The 23,828-nt window shown below is 34.3% G+C and overlaps 1 protein-coding gene across 1 annotated transcript in view; it reads right to left on the reverse strand.

Annotated features, from left to right (window-relative positions):
• Positions 1-23,828, reverse strand: part of NRK (Nik related kinase) — a 137,018-nt gene that overhangs the window by 30,688 nt on the left and 82,502 nt on the right. The window contains 11 exon segments of the mRNA XM_019431795.2: positions 472-569; positions 3,161-3,255; positions 5,354-5,421; positions 8,356-8,463; positions 10,635-11,802; positions 12,222-12,285; positions 13,855-14,030; positions 15,066-15,144; positions 20,168-20,222; positions 21,876-21,941; positions 21,943-22,007. Coding sequence (XP_019287340.2) covers positions 472-569; positions 3,161-3,255; positions 5,354-5,421; positions 8,356-8,463; positions 10,635-11,802; positions 12,222-12,285; positions 13,855-14,030; positions 15,066-15,144; positions 20,168-20,222; positions 21,876-21,941; positions 21,943-22,007 — 2,042 coding nt within the window.

Genomic DNA, 23,828 nt, shown 5'->3' on the forward strand with positions numbered 1-23,828 from the left:
AGAGATAATTACAAAAGTAAAATGGAGTGACCTGAAAGCACACTGCGGAAACAACTGGCAGACTGTTGTTTATGCTGTCAGAGGGCATTTTATTTTTCTCCCAATGTGTTATTTTTATGTATTACCTCATCATCCAAGAAATTATATTAGCTAAAAGTGAACATCTAGCTTTTACTCCTTGATTTGAGATTAGCTTCTACAAAGACCTTTCTATCTCTCCTCTCTGAACATGTTCTGACAAAAGCATGTGAATATAAAATATTTTATGATCAGTTTAAAGTTTCTCCATTTCAAGCTTAATTTCTAGATTTCATATTCTGCATACTCACATAGCAATGGAAATCTATCTTTGAAATACTAATTAAAAAACAACACTTTGGCCTTTCCCTCAAGTGAAGATGAAAATATGTAGGTCTAAAGAAGTTTTTTAAGAAACAGATAAATGTGTTAAGAGTTAAGATGGCAACCTACATGGACATCAACCAGCAACTTCTGATCAATAGTAGAGTAAGGCGGTGATGACTGGGACCTCCTCCAGGTTACAGGACTCTCTTCCTCAGAAGAAGATTCTGTAGAATGCCAAAAAGACATTAGTAAGTGAAGACCGCAACCATTGCCTTCATTTTTATAGTGTACCAGTTCAATACCTTGGTATGTTTCTTGTAGCTTTTTTTCCATTCAGGAAATACCACCTAATAAATTATCATGGGGCCAAGATCCTAGATTTCTGTTTTCAGGAGTAATGGCAGGCTCAAGGTTCGTTCTGTCGTAGATCTACATGGCTTTTCTGTTTTTAATATTAAGTGTACACTTGCTAAATATTTCTGTGTGAGAAGGTATCCAGGAAGACTGGTAGACAAATAGTTTCATTTAAAAAATAATATGTATCTAGGATAGGAAGAGCTAGGTGGTATCACTGGCCTCCCATACTAACCAGTAGAAAAAGAGCTCAACAGTGCATTAGAAGATGACAGATTAGACAACATTTTCAAGAGAAGAGTTGACCCTGCAATCTTAATCCCCCAATTTCCACTCAGTGATATATCTTGAAGTATTTCAATACAGTTGAAAAGTGAACAACTGAAAAGAGACAAAACCTAATGCTTTTTATGGGAATCTTTCTATAGCGATGTTGTGCACTAGAATTTTCTGCAGTGATAGAAATGTTCTGTATCTGCATTGTCTAATACAGTACTAGTAGCTGCACACGGCTATTGAGCATTTGCAATATTGCCAGTGCGCCTGAGGGGTTGGCATTTTAATTTTAGTTTTAATTTTAAAAGCCATATGTGGCTCTTGCTATCACAATGCACAGCTGAATTCTATAGTGTAAATATTGCCATTTAAAATGCAAATTTAGGGGTGCCTGGCTGGCTCAGTCCATAGAGTTTGCAACTCCCGGTCTCCGAGGTGGAAGTTCAAGCCCCTTGTTGGGTGTGGAGCTTACTTAAAAATACAAAAAAAAAATCTTTAAAAATGCAAATTTACCTGGATTTGAAGTCTGGAGTTTTGACATTAAGATTTATGGTATAGTAAATAGCACCTGTGGTTAAAATCCAGTGAGAATATTTAGGCTCAAAAATCAGTAGATCTGCTGAATATCCCCAGAAAAAGTTTCACTAAGGGGGCACTTATGTCCCTGCTTATTGTTTTAGTGTGCTTGGACATTGAAGATAAACAGTACTATCCCTTTTTTATTTGCAACATTGCTATTTATAGCTATGGTACAGACACCACAACTCCAAAAATCATGTATTTGCAAACACTTCTATGTTTTTAATATATTATCCAGAATGCACTCTACAATTTATGTCTGTATCTTGTGGCATAGTACTTTTGCAATTTATTATCTTTCTTCAGGAAACCTTTTTTTTTCTCAAGTCTCTGGGTATGTTGTTAGGCTAAATAAGAAATTTGGGTGAGTGTTTGAGATTTTGAGGCAAATTTGTGGTAAGCTGCTCTGATTTCCTGCATAGTAAAGTATGTAATCTAGGTCTAAGTAGTACACACAATAAAATAATAGAATTTTAGAGTTGAAAAGAACTTCAGCTATTACCTACACAGATGCTATCCACTTCTCCCCCTTACCAATGTTCATATAATTTCTTTATTTAAGAAAAGGCAATATAAATAAACCTTAAAATTTTAGGTGTTTTCCCAGTATTAGCAAAATTAGTCCTAGTCAAACCAGAAAGATTCTGAGAAAAATATTCTTAAAGTTACTTTTCATGCAAGCTTATTTTCTCACAAGATAATATTTCTGTATGAGAGGACACTACTATTTAAAGAATTCTACCATTATCTGAGTCTCCTAAGAAGAATGGGGTTTTTAAGTTCAGGTCTTCAAAATATTTGATTTTTATATAGTACACTTATATACCTTTTTTGCTATTAACATTTTAATAAAATCTGTGTTCTGCGTTTTTAAAGATGACTTGAGGATTCGGTCAGGCATTTTGCCCTTGCTAAATTTACTTAGGTTGGTTAAAAGTACATAGCGCCAGATTTTATAACCTAAGACATAAGGTTTAGCTTTATATCAATATTTCACAAATCTATAATTCATTTAAACTCTCAAAAGCATATCATAAGATAAAATACTTGTTTGAAATTATTATCACAAATTGTGATAATAATTTTCTATGATTTTATTAACTTTTCATGTGTTTTGAGTAAAAACATCAATTTGTAACATTTAGGGATGTTTATGAGATACTATATATATTTTACTTTGGGGTGGTGAAATAACAAATTGATAAATAAAACACATGCCTAAAACTACTCCACTTAATATTTCAATATTTTAAAGATTGCTTATACATTTTAGCCTATTAAAACGGCCTCTCCCAAGTTCCTTTCCCATATTTTTCACACATGGTACAGAAACTAAAGTTGACATCTCCCACCTCCCCAGACACATTCCTAACTACTACCCAACTTAAAGAGAAAAATAAACTTCAGAAAAACTACTTTCCATTTCTCAAAGGTCACCCATGACCACCCAATTGCCAAATCCAATGGCCTTCTGGTCTTAATTCTACTTGGCTTCCTTAACACTTTTGATTCATTTCTTCTTGAAATTCTTTCTTAACTTCTGCAATACAGACTGTTAAATATTAGGCCCATGTTTTGACTGTTTAAACTTTGTGCTTTGAATCACCTGATACTGCTGGGCAATTTTGAGGATTTTGTGAACTCCTTTGTCTGATGTCAATGGGCTTCTGAGCTTGTTCCAAAACAGACCGCTGAGGAACACTAAATGAAAAGACAGAAAAGCAAGTGCCATGTCCTAATACTCATAAAGGGAATGTATAGCTCAACATCAATACCAACAAAAAATTTTAACTATATGAGTATATATCAAACTAAAATAAGTAGAGCTGGATTAAATTTTCAAATTTCCATTTTCCCCCAAATGTGCTATTTTATCTAGAACAGAGAAACAATTTCCAAAATACAAATAAAATGTTTCCATATAGTATATGTTTCCTTTACATATCATATTTAATTTCAAAAAATTCAATAAACTTTCTTTAAGGTAATATTCAGATATTATTATATACCTAGTAACACAGTGATAAACATAACTTAATATGTATGCGTTGATTTTAACAAGATAAAAACTTATTGTCATGTCAAATATTCCACTGTGATCATCCTGATTTTAAAAGCTTGACATTTGCGTTTTTTAATGTCCTGGTTTAGATTTAATGTTCCTGATTTAGCTAAATGAATGGACATACAAATAGGACACTAGTTTTTAACATTCAAATTCAGGGAATATTCAGAAAGCTTTTTCGGACTGGTGCTGCTAAATTTTATAGTTGCTTTGGAATTTCCATATAGGAAGGACTTTGGTTATTGATCTAGGCCTAGAACATACTAGAGTCTTTTCTATAACCCCAAATTTCAGGAAAGACTCAAGTTTTATTTAAATTAAGTTTATAAATTTAAGATGCACCCAGGTGTCTCAGTGGGTTGAGCATCTGACTCTTGGTTTTGGCTCAGGTCATGATCTCACCTTTTGTGGGTTCGAGCCCCACCTCAGGCTCTTCGCTGACAGTGCAGAGCCTGCTTGGGCTCCTCTCTCTCTCTCTCTCTCTCTCTCTGCCTCTCCCACGCTCGTGCTCTATCTTTCTCTCAAAAAATAAATAAATAAACTTAAAAATTAATTAATTACTTTTAGAAATTTAATCATATTTAAAGTTAATATATTTGCTATTCACAAATTCAACAATCCCTTTAAAATGTGAACAGCCAATTATAGTTTAACAGCAGTATTACTTTTTATATGCTGGATTTTATTAAAGATATATCCCATGATACCAAAAAAAGATACACAAAATTAAACAGGTTTCTCCCTTTGCAGTCAGAACGACCATGACAACTCATTTACTGAATGTAGAGAAAGCAAAAATTCCTAATCTTGCTTTCCAATTTTCCAAGATTTCTACATATAAGTTAAATCTAAGTACCTAAATCTTCATATAAGTTAAATCTAAGTACAGAAATATATGGGGTTTTAAATAATAATGAAGTAGGAATATACATACTACATAACATCAACACTATGCAATCTGTCCATACTGTCCAGTGTCTTGAATATAGTAGGTGCTCAATAAATATTTAGTGAAAGACTGAGTGAATGAATATAGGCTAAGATCTCTCCATTATAATCTGGAGTTGAAGGGGGTATAATTTTTAAGGAAAATCTACCTTAAAATTTAGTTTTTAGGTATAACACAAACCACAAACATCTAAAATATGAAACACGATCTTTGAAAATCACTGAAGATCACCAATATTACAGAGATAAAAGATACAGTGACTGTTATAAAATATCATTGATATAATATTGAGATTTAGATTTGATTTTTCCCTTAGGTCATTTCAGGCTTGTCCATTCCATGGCATTAGCTTCTGAGGTTAGGAATTCTGTGAGTGTTTTAATGTGTAGTACATGTACATGAGATTCATGATGTACCACATGATAAAATGTATAATCAAAGTACATGATACACGTGAAACTTCACATCTTTTTATTATAAAGTACTAATTGAAAGCTGTCCAAGAATTCATTGATTTTTTAAATTAAATTGTGGATTTTATCAGCAAATTATAAAACTAAATGACACAGAGACCGCAGTATATCCAAATGTAAAAGATCTAGTTAATGGATTGCTGCAGTTAAGGTTTTAAATGTAGGCCAACAATATCATTTATGATGATGCTGTCATTAATATTTTAGTTTTGACTTTACACAAAACTTAGTGTCAAATAAATAAATACCTTTTAATTTTCCATGTAGTAGTAAGTTATGAGCAATTTGAATATAGAAATTAGAGACACATACCTTGAAGAGAACTTGACATAGTGTGCACAATCTTGATTGTAAGGCACTGAAGTAGATCTCTCTTGGACCTTAAAGACACAGGGCAATACTTTGGTAAAAATTTTTATCATAAATTCTTTTGAATTATTAATCTACGGATGAAGATTCCTTTCTTCATATAGAGATATTTTCCTAAAAATACAACATATAAAATCTTATTTTCATAAAAAGATTGTATTTTCCTAATTTTAGTATAACTTTATAGCTGCTTAACCATAATTTCTGATGGTATCCTTGAATTTTAGTATAATAACAGATTCTGGACATTATATAATCAAACACTTTAATTTTTGTATTGAAGAATCTGTGCCCCAGAGAGGAAAATAACTTTTCTAAGAATTTACATCAAGTTAAAGAATATCTATAATCAGAATATAGGTCTCACAACTGCTAATTTAATGTTCTATATTTTAATATTACTTTTTATATCAAGTCCAAATTTCCCACTCAGAATTTAAGCTCAAACTTCTCACCCACTGACCCTTTTAAACTAACCCTAGATTTTCAAAAGCTGTAACACACACACACTACATAATTAAAATCTCTTGAGTCAAAACTGTCCCACCTTTAAGAAAGTATGTTTTTTTTTCACTCTACAATTTGACTGTATTATGATAATCAGTTTTCCAAATACTTTTTCAATTCTAAATGAATTAGTTTGGTTTCTATTAATTATTCCTTCATCTAATGCAGCAAAATGCTTGAGAAAAGAGCACATATAATGAATCAGCATCCATCAGTGGGGCACATTATTTTCTGCTAACATTAGTAGATAGGACCATGTAGTGTTGCCTTGCCTCATTTAGTTTTATATCATTAGGTTTCTACTTAAAATCGTTTTTAACTAATGAAAACAAATAGGTTATTCTGGCATTCAACAAGGTAGTCACACTAGATTCTTCAGAAAGAAAAATTAAATATGTTACATTTTTTTAAAACTCTAGCATTTTCATGCTTATAGTCATTCTATAGGTTCTAGAAACGTGACTTATCAAAGTTGTGATCGATAAGAAATGAAAAATGTTGTTAATTGTTCACCTGTTTAGTAATGAGTATTTCCAAATGTAACCACATGTTTAGTAGTATGGATAATAAGCATCTTTTTCCACATTTGATTCACATGCCCTGGCATTATATTGACCCAGACTAGGTCTCCCTGGTTCATGAAACTGATCTGAGAAAGTTTATTGACACTAGTAAACCAGAGGCCAGGATTCCTCAGAAAAGATAAAGGCCAAAAATAAGAAAAACTAATGCCTAATAAGAATTGGCTTTTGAATTTTGAGGAATTTGGTCCCAAAAAGGAGAAGATGATTAGTAAGAATAGTATGTATGAGACAAATGATGTATTCCAAACCAGTCAGGCATAACTCATTATATTTCCTGTTTAAAGAGGCATGCTTAAGGTAATAATTATCTGAGAGTAGGAGTAAAGTCATAATTTCATAAGGCAGAGAGGGAGACATAAGGCCTTTTGTAATTAAATAATACAATCCAGTTTATGTTCCTTCTGCCAGTGGTTAGTATTTATAAAGTAATATTCTGTTATTCACTCCAGAGGACTGTTAGTATCAGAAGTAACATATTTAAAAAGAATAATTGTCCATGAAAGATATCACTGTGAAGCATCTAGAAGGAAGAAATATAGTGATCTGGGACCCTTGTGCTGATTAAGAACAATGAGACTTCTGACTCACTATTAATAAGGCAAGAATTTGAGTTCTTTGCTCAGCCACCTGATTCATCCTTAGTGATCAAGAAATTGTTAGATGACTAGCTGTTATGAATGCTAGCTATGATGATAATATCTTGTCCTTATGGGAACTGAAATTGCAACTTGGGCTTCACCAATACCCTATGCTAAATGCTGTTAATACAGTCATGAAAACAGAATCATCCTGGCTATGAGGACTGACTTGATTATTCCTATAAGTGTAAGAAAATAAACCACAGATTAAATGATCCAGATGCTGTCATAAACTACATCCCAGAACAGAGACAATGAATGGAAAAGGTATGTGTGATTGTGTTATAAGCTTAACTACCCAAGTTTTTTATGAGCAATGTTTTTACTTAAAAGAATGACAAGACAACTATGATTATTCAACTTGGGCATTTGGCAGGCATTTTATTTAAAATCAGTGAAGTTAGCCAGTCAATTCAAGGAAAAAACAACTGATGTTATTTGTTAGTAGTGATAAAATTGAGCTTTGAAGTAAAAATTTAAATTTTAAATTTATTATCTGTCACCATGCACTTGGCAGCTTATCAATAATCATTTTTCTGATGAAATTGGTGATATTAATAGATGCTGTTTATTGATGTTGTATAATGAAATGTGTAAATATTTCGAAAGATCTACATACACATTGAAATACTATTTTCCAACTGACCAATGTATTAAGATACAAAATTGTGCATGAGTAAAACATCTATTCATAGCAAATAATAGAACAATAGATTTTAATATTTATGAATATGCAAAATTTCACTGATAGGGTTTTAAGTTCCAGTTCCCTAGCTTTGGTGTATTATCAAAGAATATCCACAATTATCTGAAAAAGCTATGAAGATTCTCTCTTCCCAATTACTTATATGTGAGAAGCCAGCTTTTACTCATATAATTCATTAAGCATATACTAAATATATGGTAACAAATGGGATGCAGAGCACATATGAGAATCCAGTTGTTTTCCATTAAGCAAAATGGAAAATAGTTATTGTTTATTAAAAATTTATTTCTTATGTTGACATATAATACTTTTATTTTCTTTTAAATGAATTAGTACATATTTTATTTTTTGTTTTAATTTCTAATACATTAAATATTGAATGACACAATCCACATAAACAAAAGTTTTTGGGGGGTCTTCAATGTTTAAGAGTATAAAGCATCCCTGAGACCAAAAAGTTTAAGAACCACTGTTTTAGGCACTTAATGTCACTCATACTGAGAAACTTACTTTATTTCCTTTAGGATTTGGAACATATGGCTGCAATGGTTCTATTTGGACTTCAGCCTGAATTGAATGAAATACTTCATCATTGTCTGATGACTCATCTTCTTTGTCCTTTGAAACAAAAAGGAAAATAAATATTTTAATTGTTGTTAAAATACAAATAATATGAGTAATTCTATCATCCCAATGTACAATTTAAAAGAATAATTTTCAAATATTAAAATTGATTTAAACCAGAAGATTCTAATCGTTTGTGGTTCTGGATTCCCTTTAAAATCTGAGGAAATTCTAGGGTTGCCTGGGTGGCTCAGTCGGTTGACCTTCCAACTTCGGCTCTCATGGCTGTGGCTCATGAGTTCAAGCCCCGCATCGGGCTCTGTGCTGACAGCTCAGAATGTGTAGCCTGCTTCGGATTCTGTATCTCCCTCTCTCTCTCTGCCACTCCCCCACTTGCACTCTGTCTGTTTCTCTGTCTCTCTCTCTCTCTCAAAAAAAAAAATTAAAAATTAAAAAAAAAGAATCTGAGGAGATTTTAATTGCATATGGACACAGATATCTGCATATATTTTCAGGGGGATCATTGACCACCTGCAGCTAATCTGTTAGACCCAGGTTAAGAATCTCCGGTCTAAAGCTTACCTCAAAATCTCAAACTGTCACTTTTAGTAAGCAGTTATAATTACAAAGTTTGGTCCTCCTGTGCAATGGAAGATCTGAAATATAGCAGTGCAAATATTTCTCACTAATTGAGCTCTAGGAGTTTAAGAAAGTTTCTGTTTTCACACTTAAGCCAATCAATATTATTTCTTCAACTCAGAGTAATGAAAATTAGTTTTCTTTCCTTTGGCTAAAGAACTCACATACGTCTCTAAATGCTAACAAATTTTTAGGTAATTCAAAAGATCTATGACTTTGATTTAATATTAATTCTTTTATTTTCTTTTATATTTTTGTTAAGAATCACACATAAAGATATGAATGCCTGTACAAGATCCTAGGGTCATGGGATTGGTAACTATTATTTATTGACCTTTTCTTCCATGTTAGAATGGCTTCTCACATATATACTTAAAACACTGAATGACAATAAGTATGTGTCATGCTACCAATGCCATGGGTCTTGCAGGAATGTATACAACTCTTTTTTATAAATGCAAAACCCGTTAATTCAGTTGTTACTAGCGCTCATTGATATTAATCAATTAGGTCCTTTCTTTGCTTGTTGCTTCTACCTTTTCTCAAGTTAAACATGTTAGGGAAATAATATGTGTTTAATTGGCTCAATGAACATAAACCAAAAGACTCACTTATCCAGACATTCAGACAAGATACATTTGTAATTACTACATTAATTATTATCAGATAAATGGATTTTGACACCAGGGTTTAATTTAGGATTCCTTTATATAAATGGTTGTTGTGAAGTATTAGAAAACAACTGCTCTCCCAATCCTGCTGACCTCATTAGTTTGCTTATAAAGACCACAAAATCCTTCACTGTCAGATTAGATCTGCCAAATTGAATTCAGCAACTCCAGCCAAATTATTTTAGAGGATTTGAAAGAATGAAGTTTTGACTATTCCAAAATAAGCTAAAGATAGTAGCATACTGCATTTCAAGAGTGCAGAGATGAATTTGTAACTTATGTCATGTTCAATGCAGATACTTCATTAATTATGTAAAATAGTGGAACATTAGTGAGACAATTCATATATATGGTAACTATATACAAAATATTTTTGAAACTGCTTTACCGTTTCATTTTAACCTTGATTTAAACATGCAAAATAAAAAAAAAAATAGTATACTTCACTTAAATAGCAGAGTTCAGCATTCTATGGGGAAAAAGGCAAATTAACTTAGAGGTTAGAGGAGTAAAACCAAAGTTGTTCTTTTGTCTTTAATTTTAATGAGTTATATTTGAAAGTTTGAGCTATGGCAATAATTTTTAAATATCCAAAATAGTAGTTTTAAAGGTCTACACAGTGTTCCTTTATTGGTTAAGGGAATAATAGGTAGAAAACTAATAATTAAAACTATATCTCTACAAAGATATTAAACAATTACCTGGATCATTCAAGCAACTTTTTCTTTCCCAAATTTAGTCATAATTACCTGGAAATTTTAGGATAATTTATTTGAAGCACAAATTATTAAGTTAATTTTCTTTGGGACACAAGGAATATTTACCTCATTTGGTTTTACAGAGGGAAAACATGAGCATGGACTAGTAATGTTTTCTCTGCATATTTGATTCAGTAAAAATATCAGAAAGTCTTACATTTGCAACTTGTCTCAATTCTTCCTCGTGCTGATTAAAGATATCTTCCCATCTGCGCTGGCACCTTCTCCTGCAGGCTTCTAAATCTGAGAGCTCAAACTCTTCAGGTCTCCGTGATAGCTTTGGCCGGAACCTCTTTGGTGATAGTCTTTTTGCCAATGCCTGCCTTAGACTAGAAACTTTTGATTTTTTCTTCCCTGCCTGTTCTGGTTGAGAGTAAAACATGTTTGAAGACAGACTTTCCATCAAGGTTTGCAGTGGACCAAGGGGCTTTGAGTTATGTGAGTTTGGTGCTCGAAGTAAGTCTCTTGATAGTCCCTCTATCAGTTCTTGAACTGAGCCAACTGCCTGTGGGGGCTCTAGTGCCCAGGTGTGTGCCTGAGGTGACCCTTCAATTTGCCCCTCTACTGGAATGAGCACTTGAGTATCCAAATGTAGTGGCAACAGCACATGGTGGTTCTGTGACAGTAGGGGCAGGAATACCTGGGCATGTACTCGTAATGACTCAGGTTCCTCTGCCTCAATCTCTGCCTGTGTGGGCTCAACAGCCTGCTCCTGTACCTCTGGCTGTTCAGGTACCTGGTTCTGCTCCAGCTGTTGTTCAGGTAACTGGTTCTGCCCCTGGTGTTGTTCAGGGGCCTGACCCTGCCTTTGCTGTTGTTCTGGTACTTGATCTTGACCCTGAAATTCCTCTGGTACCTGGTCCAGATCCTGTGGCTCTTCTGATGCCTGGGGCTGGGCCTGAGCCTGCTGTTCTTTTGGCACCTGGGCTTGTAGCTGTAGAGTCCTAGGTGTCTTAACCTGAGCCTGTAGTGGCATGAGCATCCAGGCTGCTCTCCGTAGTCTTGGAGGTGCCTTAACCTGCATCTGTAGGGGCCTAGATGCCTTCGCCTTAACCTGAGCCTGTAGTGGCTTAAACACACGAGCTGCCCCTTGTAGTCGCTGAGGTGCCTGGGCTTGCCCCTGTAGAAGCCTAGGTGCATTGTCCTGAGCTCGTAGTGGCATGAACACCCTGGCTGCTCCCTGTAGATGCTGAAGTGCCTGAACCTGTGGCTCTTCTCGATCAGGCAACCACCTTGGCTGAGAGGGTTCTCCATGCAGAACTCTAAGTGGTCTGCATCTACTGCTAGTTGGCAGTCTCAGAAGCTCATGAGTACAAGAAGGTCCTCTAGAAGGAAACACACAAATGATTGCTATATAGTAAGAACTGTCAGTGGAGTGAAGCCACTCAGGCTTCACTTTTTTTTTTATTTTTAAAAATGGACATTTTCTGCAATAAAGGTATTTTCAGTAAATCTTTCTTGAATCATTCCTATAATGTCTGAAGTATTCTTTGTATTACTAATATACTCAATATTAATTATCTCATAAACTACTTTATCATTCTACTGCCAGAAATGAAAGAATCTTTGAATAGTAATAAAAATTTTTTCTCAACATTTCCATTCAAATATGTTTTGAAAAAAAAAAGATCTGTTATTTGTTGTATCAGAAAGGATTACTCTTCTGAGTCAAATGCAACAGTACAGGATCAACTGTCTTAAATAAATTGCTAACAACAAATTATATGCAATTTATCTAACACACCTGAATCTTCTCATGGTGTACTGCTCCTTAATAGCTTCTTCTCTTTCAAATATCAGAGGTATTCCTTTGTATAAAAAAATATACATAAAAATCAGCAGAGATTAATGCAATTTACCCTAGTGAATTTTCACCATTTAATGCTCAGGATGTCAAGTAAATTTACAAGGACAAGAAAGTAACCCTTCAAATCACACCTGGTTGGTAATGTAGACAATATCCTAGTTCTTAGAACCACTTTTGCAGCACAGTGAAGCTATTCCATACAGATTAATTTCTCTGGGCACAGGAAAGGGAATTTAGAAATTTGGTTGCTGTAATTCTAAAGAGAAATAATTCAGAAAGGCAAAGGGAGAAAGGGACAAGAGGAACTCTAGATGGTTTCTGAGCATGGCCTATATGTGTGTGATGTAGATGCAAGAAGTTTATGTCTTGGGCCCACATCTATCTTTGGTCCTTTCAATGAGGATCTTTGAAAATGAGGATCAGGATCTTTGGTCTTTTCAATGAGAAGGTGAAAAATCTCAATTCTGGGTTTTACACTTACATTCAACATGTTCAGCTTCTTTCATTTCAGCTGTGCTGTACCGAAATAGAGAAGCTTACAAACAAGAGATTTATTTTGAATTTCCTATATAAAAGTGTTTAGGGTAACTATATTTATATCTAAGCAATTCCCACATAAATGTGGCTTTTTCTGCAGGTAACATTCTGGAAATCTTGCAACTCTGGAAATTAGCAAATTCTCAAGTAGAAATGGGGTCTTCCTACACCAAATTCAGACTGGCTGGCTTTTGTAATGCTGGTGCAGTGAATTTTCCACATGGTTAAATAAAATAATTTCTGCTGTTTCTCACTCCAAAATAAGATACATATAATTATGCAGGAGGAATAAACTCTATTGCAATAAATTCTGTAGCTATTCTGAGAATGCCTGCTATGTTTCAGGTTTCCCCTTTTCCACTACATCACCACTCACAACACTACCTATGGTGCCCCAAATTAAACGTGGAATATACCATACAACCTATAAAGTTAGAACTTCCTAAGTAGTTTACTCTGGATTTGATGAAAATCCATCCTGCCATTTTTGGCATTAATATACAGAAACTGTTATTTGTATAAATTAGTTCTTTTAATTACATCTTATAGTTGGAGATTAGTGTATAAAACAAACTTTATATAGTGCACAGAAATTACTTCAGAATTGACAGCCAATAGATGAGTAATTATAAATCCATTTATCTCAATGGAGTTAATTAAAAAAACAGAAAAAAGAGCATTAAGATATAGATTTTGTTATATTTTTTATTTATTTTTTTCTTTACTTAGGAGTTTTCTTAAAATAAAATTGGCACATCACAAAATTATTCTGGATGCATTCAAGGTTTTTGTAAATATAAACATTTGCCAGTTCTAAACAGTATCTGTTTAATCCTATATATATACAGACGACCAGGTGAGAGATAATTAACTGCACATGGAATATTAGTGGAAAAACTAAATATCAAAGGCCTCAGAATTTTTACTTTCAATGTAATTCTTAAGAAAATATTATTTTTTCCTGAAAAAATGAATAAATTTTGCTTTCATGTAAATATCCATTCCAGTAAAATGAAAGTTCACATATTCTAACCTTTTTTCTGTCTCTTTTTAATTATTCCAGTAAGATGCTTCTTTAATGACTCAACAACATGTCCTTCATTTTTTATATTCTGAACAAAAGGGTGATGAAGCATGTTTGCAGAAGTAGGACGAAATAGGAAATTTTTTATCATGCACTTTTCCATGAAATTGTGGAACTTACGAGACCTAAAAGAAATGAGTCAGAGATAAAAGAGTATCCTCAGGACTACTATATTTTCTCCCACCCTCACACACATGCCACTCTGCAGATCATATTTTTGGAGAGAGTTGCCTCTAGTTATAATTGTCTTTTCAATTGCCATATATCCTGCAGCTTGACAATATACATTATACTACAGATAAGTCAGAGTCAATGGCATTTAAATAGTAGTAGAAACTTCAAGGAGTACACAAGTATGTACATGGTAAAAAGTCAAGTGATGGTATGGCAATGAAGTGGTTAATGCAATATATGCAGGTCATGAGACCAGACTGGTCAGCCAACAGGAGTCATACTTTGAAGCCTGAATGTTTCACTTGACTATATGTATTTTGAGCTATGGAGGTGTAGGTATGATGATCCAAAAAAGGATGTTAATAGCAACAGGACTAACTAATCTTATAAAATGGCCCATGAAAACAGATGTGGCCAGAAAGCCTGAATCTGTGGTAAGGGTTAAATTGAATCACAAGGAAAAATGTCAGCAATTAAATCACAGTCACCACTTTTACCAGGGCAAGCAATAAATGCTAAGAATAAGCAAGAGCTTCAGACATTCAATCAAAATGCTTCAGTGTAAAGGGTTCCCAAGTTTAGTTGGCCGGTAGCACTCTGGAAGAACAAATTCTCTCCTCTAGATCTGTGGATGTTTTTCAATGGGCTGAACAACTGAGTTATATATCACAATCACTGACAGCCTATCTAGGCACAGTAAGAAACATCACAAATGATTTCTATTGGTCCATGCCATTAATGAGGAAACAACTAAACATGCCATTAATTCCAGGGCAGTGACATCATCATAATATATATGGAAGGTATTACTTATTTCTAGTTGACTAGCTAGCTTTTAATGAAAACTAATCATTAAGATATTAGTTTTTAGGAAATACTGTCCAACAAAGATGTTGAAACAGGATTATAAAATTAATTAAAACTCATGTGCTACATAAAAAAATGTCAAGTTAATGTGTTTAGAAGATTAAGTCATTTATCTTTACCATCCACTGGATTTGACTTTGGGGGCAGATTCCCGCAAAATAACAAAGAGGGCTTCCAAGGGCTGAAGGTTACACAGGGCTGCAAAGGAAAATAGATATGTTTAGAATGAATGAGAAGGGTAACAACAGCACATTCCTCATTCCAGAGGGGATTCTCAGTGTTCTTTCACATTTCATATTAAGGAGACACTGAGGAATAAATAGATACATATTAATGTAGTCAATGGAAAAGCTCATTGTAATGCAAACGGTCCATTATATTATTTTAATTTTTAACGTTTATTTATTATTGAGAGACAGAGAGAGACAGAGCATGAGCAGGGGAGGAGCAGAGAGAGAGGGAGACACAGAATCTGAAGCAGGTTCCAGGCTCTGAGCTGTCAGCACGGAGCCCAACACGGGGCTCAAAGTCACAAACCTCAAGATCATGACCTGAGCTGAAGCTGGACGCTTACCCAACCGAGCCACCCAGGCGCCCCCAAACAGTCCATTTTATAAGATCCTCAAGCATCGCCATCATCAGGTGTGGCAAATTAATAATAAATTACACTGGATACAAATTTCAAAATGTGTGATGGATGATTTCTATCTAGAGATGTAAACCCAAAATGAAGACAAATACTCTTCTGTATTTTGTGTTGTAGGTATCTGTAGTTATAAAATTGTAATTATAGGCCGAAAAAGTCAACAAAACAAGTAGCTAAGCACAATAATATATAAAGAATGATTTAGTGGTCTAAAAAGATGAGAATAATCTGTTTTGGAAGCTGACAGTCTTAGGAAAAGAGGTAGATATAGTGTAACAAATTGTTAAATGTAGTGTAGTATATTTATTTAAATTAAATTAAATTAATTGTTAAATATAGTGTAGTATAAATAGTAGATACAGTGTAACAAATTGTTACCCTCTAGAGTAAGATCACTTGGGTTCAAATCCTAGTTCTGCCTTTGTGATCTCAAACAAATTACTTAACCTATCTGTGCCTAAGTTTCTTTATCTGGAAAAAAAAAATCAAGAATTCCTTCAAAGAGATGTCGTGAGCATTAACCTACACATAAAAGTGTCTGGCACAGAGTAGGCACTTAGTAAATATTAGCTATTGGTATTATAATAAAGATTTTAACACTCTGACACTTCAGGTCTGTGCCAAATTATAGGACTTTCATTCTCTTTTTGAAACACACATCTATATTAAAAAAAAGCCTATTCCAATATGTGCTATATTGGAAAATATCCCCAAAGGAGAGCCATAGTGTAAATTTATTTTTTTCTTAATATATATATTTTTTATTTTATCAAGTTTTTAATTTTAATCACAGTATAGTTAACATACAGTATTATACTAGTTTCAGGTACATAATTTAATGACTCACAATTCTATACATTACTCATTGCTCATCATGATGTGTACTCTTTAATCCCCATTACCTATTTCACCCATCCCCCTAACCCACCTCCCTTCTGGAAACCACCAGTCTGTTCTCTATAGTTAAGAGCCTGTTTCTTGGTTTCCCTCTCTTTTATTTCCTCTGCTTGTTTGTTTTGTTTTTAAATTCCACATATAAGTGAAATCATATGGTATTTGTCTTTCTCTGATGGACTTATTTCACTGAGCATAATAGTCTCTAGTTCCATCCATGTTGTTGTAAATGGAAAGATTTCATTCTTTTTTGACTGAGTAATATTCCCTGTAGATAGATAGATGATAGATAGATAGATAGATGATAGATATATGTGTGTATGCCATATCTTTATCCACTCATGTATGATGGACACTTCCATAATTTGGCTATTGTAATAATGCTGCAATTAACATTGGGGTGCATATGTCCTTTCAAATTAGTGTTTTTGTATTTTTGGGGTATATACCCAGTAGTGTGATTACTGGATCATAAGGTGGTTCTATTTTTAACTTTTTGTGGAGCCTCCATACTCTTTTCCACAGTGACTGCACAAGTTTGCATTCCATCAACAGTGCAAGAGGATTCCTTTTTCTCCACACCCTCACCAATAAATTTCATCTAATATTACAGGTGTGTCATTCATGTGAGGACAATTTGATATCAGTGACTCTTTAGAGTCATCATTTCTCTCCCAAAATACATCTCAGAAAAACTACAATGCCAAACTAGCTTCTTATGATAGTAGGAAAAAACTCCCCAGGGTGCTTTCATTAGAGTGATATAAAGGCACTTGTTCAAAGGTCAAGTTTTTGGTTCAATTACATAGGTAAAGATTAACAGAGGTACAGTTTTATAATTGATGGCAGGATTATCCCCAAGCTCAAAAGATCAGGATCACATTTTGTTCTTTTCATTCCCCTACTATAACCATTCAGTCACCAGATTCTGTCCTTTAAACATATTTTAAGTGAGTTTGTACAATACTAAACAGTTGTCATTTATTAACACTTGAGCATCATTTAGTCAACTAACAACACCCCCAGGGGTCAAGAGCTAGAGCATAGACTAAAGAAGTTGTCATTAAGGGAAATGAGAAGTCCACAAAGGAATGGAGTACAGGGTGGGTACAAGAGCTATGTCAAACAGTGGAGGTTTCCTATATAGTCTAATTTTAGGAATTCCAGTAAATGCTCCCTTTACCCCACATATAACATGCCTAAATGTTTTACCATTAGAGGCTTATTACTTTGAAATAGCAAGCCTCCTTTAAAAATACATTTATATAGGGTATAATGCTAAGTGAAATAAGTCAGACAGAGAAAGACAAACACCATATGATTTCACTCATATGTATAATTTAAGAAAAAGAAAGAAAGAAAGAAAGAAAGAAAGAAAGAAAGAAAGAAAGAAAAAAAAAGAAAGAAAGAAAGGAAGAAAGAAAGGAAGGAAGGAAGGAAGGAAGGAAGGAAGGAAGGAAGGAAGGAAGGAAGAAAGGACCCAAGCACTTAAGAAGATCCTGGCAATGGATCCTGCAATGGTACAGGTCTTTTCTCCTCTGAGAACCTCTACATCACCCTTTTAGTGAGAAGATGTTCTCCGTGCCCCCCCTTTTTTTTTTTTTACATCTCTGGGAGAGAGTCACCAAAAAAAGAGAGAAAGAAATAAATTTTCTTATCTGGACCTCAGAGTCAATTAGCATATAATTGTAACTTTGGAGGGCCACCCCGTCTGAGACGGTAATTATCAAAACCTGGAGGATTTCTACAGTTAAGTTAATGACGATCATTTCTATCCAAAGTTAATACTCCAGGCAATATAGGAGGCTGGTGAAAGACCAATGTTTTAGCAGAGTGGCTATTTCAAGTTACTCATCACCAAAGTGTCAGCCTTCTGATTACTTATTTAGGCATGTTGGTCTTATTTTTTCTCATTGTAAATTAATAAACTCCTGGTCCTCACACATCTTTTGTAAGAAGTTTGCCATTTGTGTATTCTGTGCAAAACTCCTTCTCTGTAGTCCTTCTGTGAGTTTGCTCATTACTCCTTTTTTTTCTCCCATGATTTAATATTTTGGAATGAAAAAATTAAACAAAATAAAGGTGAATTAGGAAGTACAAATCTTCAAAATGTAGAAAGACAGTTTTTTTTAAAGACATGGTAAGGAACATTCCAAAACAACAAAAAACATATACTCTTTGATGCAGTCATGCATCCTAAAAAAACACATACATCAACACTCATATGAAATACCATATTGTTAAGAGAAGAAGGAGAAGAAGAAGAAGAAGAAGAAGAAGAAGAAGAAGAAGAAGAAGAAGGAGGAGGAGGAGGAGGAGGAGGAGGGAGGAGGAGGAGGAGGAGGAGGAGGGAGGAGGGAGGAGGAGGAGGAGGAGGGAGGAGGAAGAGGAGGGGGAAGAAGATGAAGAACAAGAAGAAGGGGTAGGAGAAGGGGAAGAAGAAGAGGAAGAGGAGGAGGAGGAGAAAGAGGTGGAAAAAGAAGAGGAGAAGGTGCTGCTGCTGCTGCTCAATCTAATATAATCTAAGCATGTTTCACAAAGAGAAATAATCAAGAGGTGATGAGCAATAATATGCATCTTCCCAGTCTCATTTCAATTATATATATGTGGCCATCACTAAGTTTTTATTCACCCAAAACAGATGCTTTGCAGTTCTGGGGGCATGAAAAGAGGGACAAGTTACCATTATTTCTACCCCTTGAAATTACTCCCATTGGACTTGAAACACAGTATTAAGATATTTCAAACTTATAAAGCTTGTTGTCTGGGCATTGTGCCGACAGACCATGCAGGAACGTGGGAACTTATAGGATCTCCTTAGAAAGGGATAAGCAAAGAAATTCCACTCCACCCACCTGCCCCTCAAAAAAACACTCCAGGTATTTCTCTCACTTCTCTTCCAATGACACAAGGAATGTATGTATCATTTATACCTTTAGATTTAGGTATTGAGGACAGTAGATATGCCCTGCTTATGGGTGTCATACATTAGATGGCTATCAATCATTTATATCTAAGTTCACATTTAATTTTTACTTTCCTACCAGAAAGCAGTGTGCTGAGAGAACAGAATACTAACAGATCATTTAAATGATGGGGGTGAGGAGGAAACAAGAGGAAACTGAGTCTTCTGAGCAATTAAGGACACTGGAGTTGCTAAAAGGAGCAAGGAAGGCACCAAACGTGAGCTGACTGACTCCAAATGAAAAACAAACAAACAAACAAACAAACAAACAAACAAAAAGCTACTCACTTCCCAGAGTTGAGGATTGGTTTATTTTCAGTGAAACACTGGAAGATTCTCTTAACTGTCATAGTCTGCAACAGTAGCAGTGTGTGACTATAAATGTTCTGGAACCTAAATACTCCACCAATAACTATGTACTGGAAAGCCTTCAGATTCTTATTAGTTATGACTGTCAGTACCAAATAATTTTGATGCTAAATTGAAATAATACTCAATAAGCCTAAAATAAAATATAATAAGAGAAAAGCACAAACTCTTTATAGATATATCTGGCCATTCTGACTAGAACATTTGATAATCACTCAGAAGTCCAGCATTTATGGTTTGGCAATAGTGTGGCATCTGTCTGACCAAGACAAGCTGACTGGTGCAAGTTGCAGATTTGTATAGCATGCTTCCCTAGCTTTTAACAAATAAACATCATTTTTACTCACGAGGAGCCCCTTCAGCCATTTCAATAGCAGTGATTCCCACGGACCACACATCACTCTGCAAAAGAAAAAATGAACCCAAAGTCACCTAAGCTGGAAAATTAATAGTATTTAGAATTTCAAAACAATCTTTGGTTGGGGGAGTGTCAATGCCAGAGCCATTTTATGGGTTTTCTACAATGAACCTTCATTACAGAATGGTGTTGTAGGAAGATGTTATCTAAGCTTGTGGTCTGCCAGTACTACACCACACAACAGAACGATATGGGATAGGGTTCAGTGTAGGGAAAATTCATCTTGAGTGTATTGCTATTGCTGCCTTAACTGAAATAACAAAAGGAGCTTGCTGTGAAGAAATCCAATCACATAGATCTATTAACTGTGCCCTCTTAGATAAATGATTTAACTCTCTGTACCTCAAGTTTACCCTATATGAAATGGGGATAATAATGATATCCACCTCATAGCACTGGTCTGAGTATTAAATGAGATAACATATATAAAAAGCATTTTCAGCAGTTACTTGAATATAGTAAATTGATAATATAATTATTGTTATTCTAGGAAATGATATTCCAAGAGGCTCAAGGAAATTATCCTCACTATTAACTGTACTTCGTTTTTTTAGAACGTGGAAAGGGCACAGGGCTGGAGGTACACTGGCTGGCTGGATGACTCCTAAACAAGTCAATTGAATTCTGAGAATCTCAGCTAATAGAGTTCTTAGCTTCAAATGATTGTTGTGATGGTGTAAGTTGAAGCTTTCTTTCAATTAAATGAGGCTAAAAATGAAAAAAAATAAATGATTAATATAGGTGAAAGTCCTTTGAAGACTGCAAAAAAAAATTTGTACAGGCATAAAGCATCATTTTTATAGCAAGCCACCTAAAAGAACATTATACTTCCATAGTCTCCATAGCCTGTAATAGCAATAGACTATAAACTCTCAATGGATCTGCTTGCAGATCAAGCAGAGGGCATTTAAGGAAAAGGGAAAAGAGATGAGACTTGAATTAATCAACTTCAAGTATTGAGCCCTAGGTTCCACACAATGAAGCCACAATGAATTGTTTGGATGACTTATGATGTGAAGACTGAGTGTGGTTTTTCCAGTCTATAACAAATGGAGAGTTTTCTTTCCACATCAGGTTTTTGAAATGTGTACATAGATGTATATTGTCCAAATTGCAATTTCAGTGGAAATTTTAATAAATACCATGAATTGTTACTTAATTTGTCTATTCCACTGATTTTCAGTGGTCTGGAGGTGAACCATGACAAGGATTTTCTCCATTACCCTGAGTAATTGAATTATTTTTTTTTTCTTTTTGAAGCTAAGTTACTGTGGGGATTAATAATTGGCTTCACATTCATTCATTTTTAGGTTTACGAAGTTCTCTGCCCCTGGAAGTTAAATTTCCATATAAAGCCACATAATATAATATTTTTCCCAAGAAGTTGCAAGCAACATGAACTAGACATTCTTCCTCAAATGTATATAATTCCCAGTGGTCTATGTTGTCTATATTCTTAGAAAATATTACATTTATGCATATAATCAAACCACAAATAAGAATAGCAGCTAGTCTTTCTTATTAGAGTTTAATGTGAAAGGAGTTGCCTGCTTTTTATTTTTTATCATTTACAAATAAATATTAGTTAAAAGTCCTTTCCAATCTTTGATTCCCACTATGTGAATCTTCACACTTACTCTGTAATCATAGGAGCGTCTTGGGTCCTCATCACAGTCAATCACCTCAGGTGCCATCCAGTATGGGCGTCCCAATGAAACTATTTCTCCTCCCATTAGTTCTGCTCACCTGGGCACTTACTCCAAAATCCACTGCAAAATTCAGCATATGTCAAAATAATTAATCAGTAACAAAAAGCTCAATAAGTTATTGCTTTAACTTGGAAAGCCAATACAAAATCCACAATGGATAACAGATTTTCATTCCAGCCCAGAAAACTTTACCATGAAGTCCACTACAGAAATACTGAGTGAGAATTAGGCTTTTGCTTCTATTTATGTTGGAAAGAGACTCAGAAGTGCTATTATAAATCTACAGTAGGTTTGGCTGAAAGTTTACCATGAATATTAAAAATAAAGTTCTATCAGTATACCCTGAACCTCTGAAGTGATAACATATGTAGTGTTTGGATCTGCCACCAAGCTGGAGGAAGACCAGCACTATAAGCAACATCTAAGAAATCTAAAACCTATTAGTAGCTTATTAGGAAGCCTCGCTCATGACATTAGAAAGTCCTATTACACCAATAAAGAAAAATGAGTTTTCTGCTAGAATTTAGTTTAAGTTCTTCTACAGATCTTCTGAATCAGATGCATATATTTACTGTGGTATCTATATCTTAGGTTAGACTGTAAAAGTTCAGTCTTCTATTAATCTGTGGGATACATTATATGAAAATATTTAGTATGGTATCCTCAGTAACAGACAGAAAAGAGGCTAAAGTAGACTGGGGTTATTTAGTCCAGAAAAAAAAGATGAAAAATGAAAGTAGATGAAACTTTTCAGGGATGAAAAATGAAGTAGATTTTCTAATTTAGAATGGTTTCCAGGAATCTAGAGGATGGATAGCAACACTGTCTAAATAGTAGTTTGAAGAATTTAGGAGAAGAAATGAAAAATTAAAAAGTTAAGAGCTTAAAGAATTCTTTAAGGAAGGATTTAACAAGAATAAAAAGTGCCTATAATATGTGCAAATCATCACTGGGTATTGAACAATCTCATTATCTACATATTTTTGGAGAACAGGTTAAATCAGAGCCCAGCAGTCTCACTATCCCTGAGGGCCAACTTAAAGGGCCAAGAGATACCTATGAAGGCCATGAGCTAATATATGACATTCAGGGAAGAAAATGAAAAGAGAAAAGACTAGAAGAAACAGTGATGGATGGAAGAAAAGGAAACAAGAAAAGCTTGAAATGAAGACAAACGTAGAGATGAGACCTTAACAGTGGTATAATTTAACCTTTTCTTTAATGACCTAGGGACCAGAATATAAGGATTACTTATCAATTGCAATTATAATATGATCATTTTCCAGTCTCATTCCTATCACTCCCTTTTGATGGCTTTGGGTTTTCCTTCTGCAACCTTCTCATAATATGTTGCTTAAAAATATCCTGGAATCTGAGAAATGTAAAACCAAATGTATATGGGTTATATGTAAAATAAGCCTGATTAAATTCTTATCCATACTAAAAGGTCTCTCCCACAGAGTAAAGTACATGAGCTTTAGTGCATGGACTTTGTGACAGATTTTTCAGTGGCATTTCATTTACTTAACAATTTCTCTTCTGTATTGCAAATGGTAGAGTTGGCCAGTAACCTGGCTCAAATATATAGGAGTGCTGCCACATGTGAACATAGTATGTATGTAGCCTTGCAACAGATTATCTATCCTGCACATTTGAATATGAGATCCAAATTCCCCCAAGGTATTGGCACAGTGTCTTAAAATTGTATTTCTAGCTTTGTAGCTTTTAAACACATGAGACATAACACATTTTCTTGAAATTACTTTTTTCTTATTTCAGGAACGATTATTACTCAAGCTTCTTCTGCAAATATTCAATGAACATATTCTCAATGAATGAACAAAAATCTCTGCCATGGTTATATTTTTTGTAAGGAAAATG

This window comes from Panthera pardus, unplaced genomic scaffold (genome assembly GCF_024362965.1).
Source record: "Panthera pardus isolate Hobbes unplaced genomic scaffold, ASM2436296v1 HiC_scaffold_27, whole genome shotgun sequence".
NCBI lineage: Eukaryota > Metazoa > Chordata > Mammalia > Carnivora > Felidae > Panthera > Panthera pardus.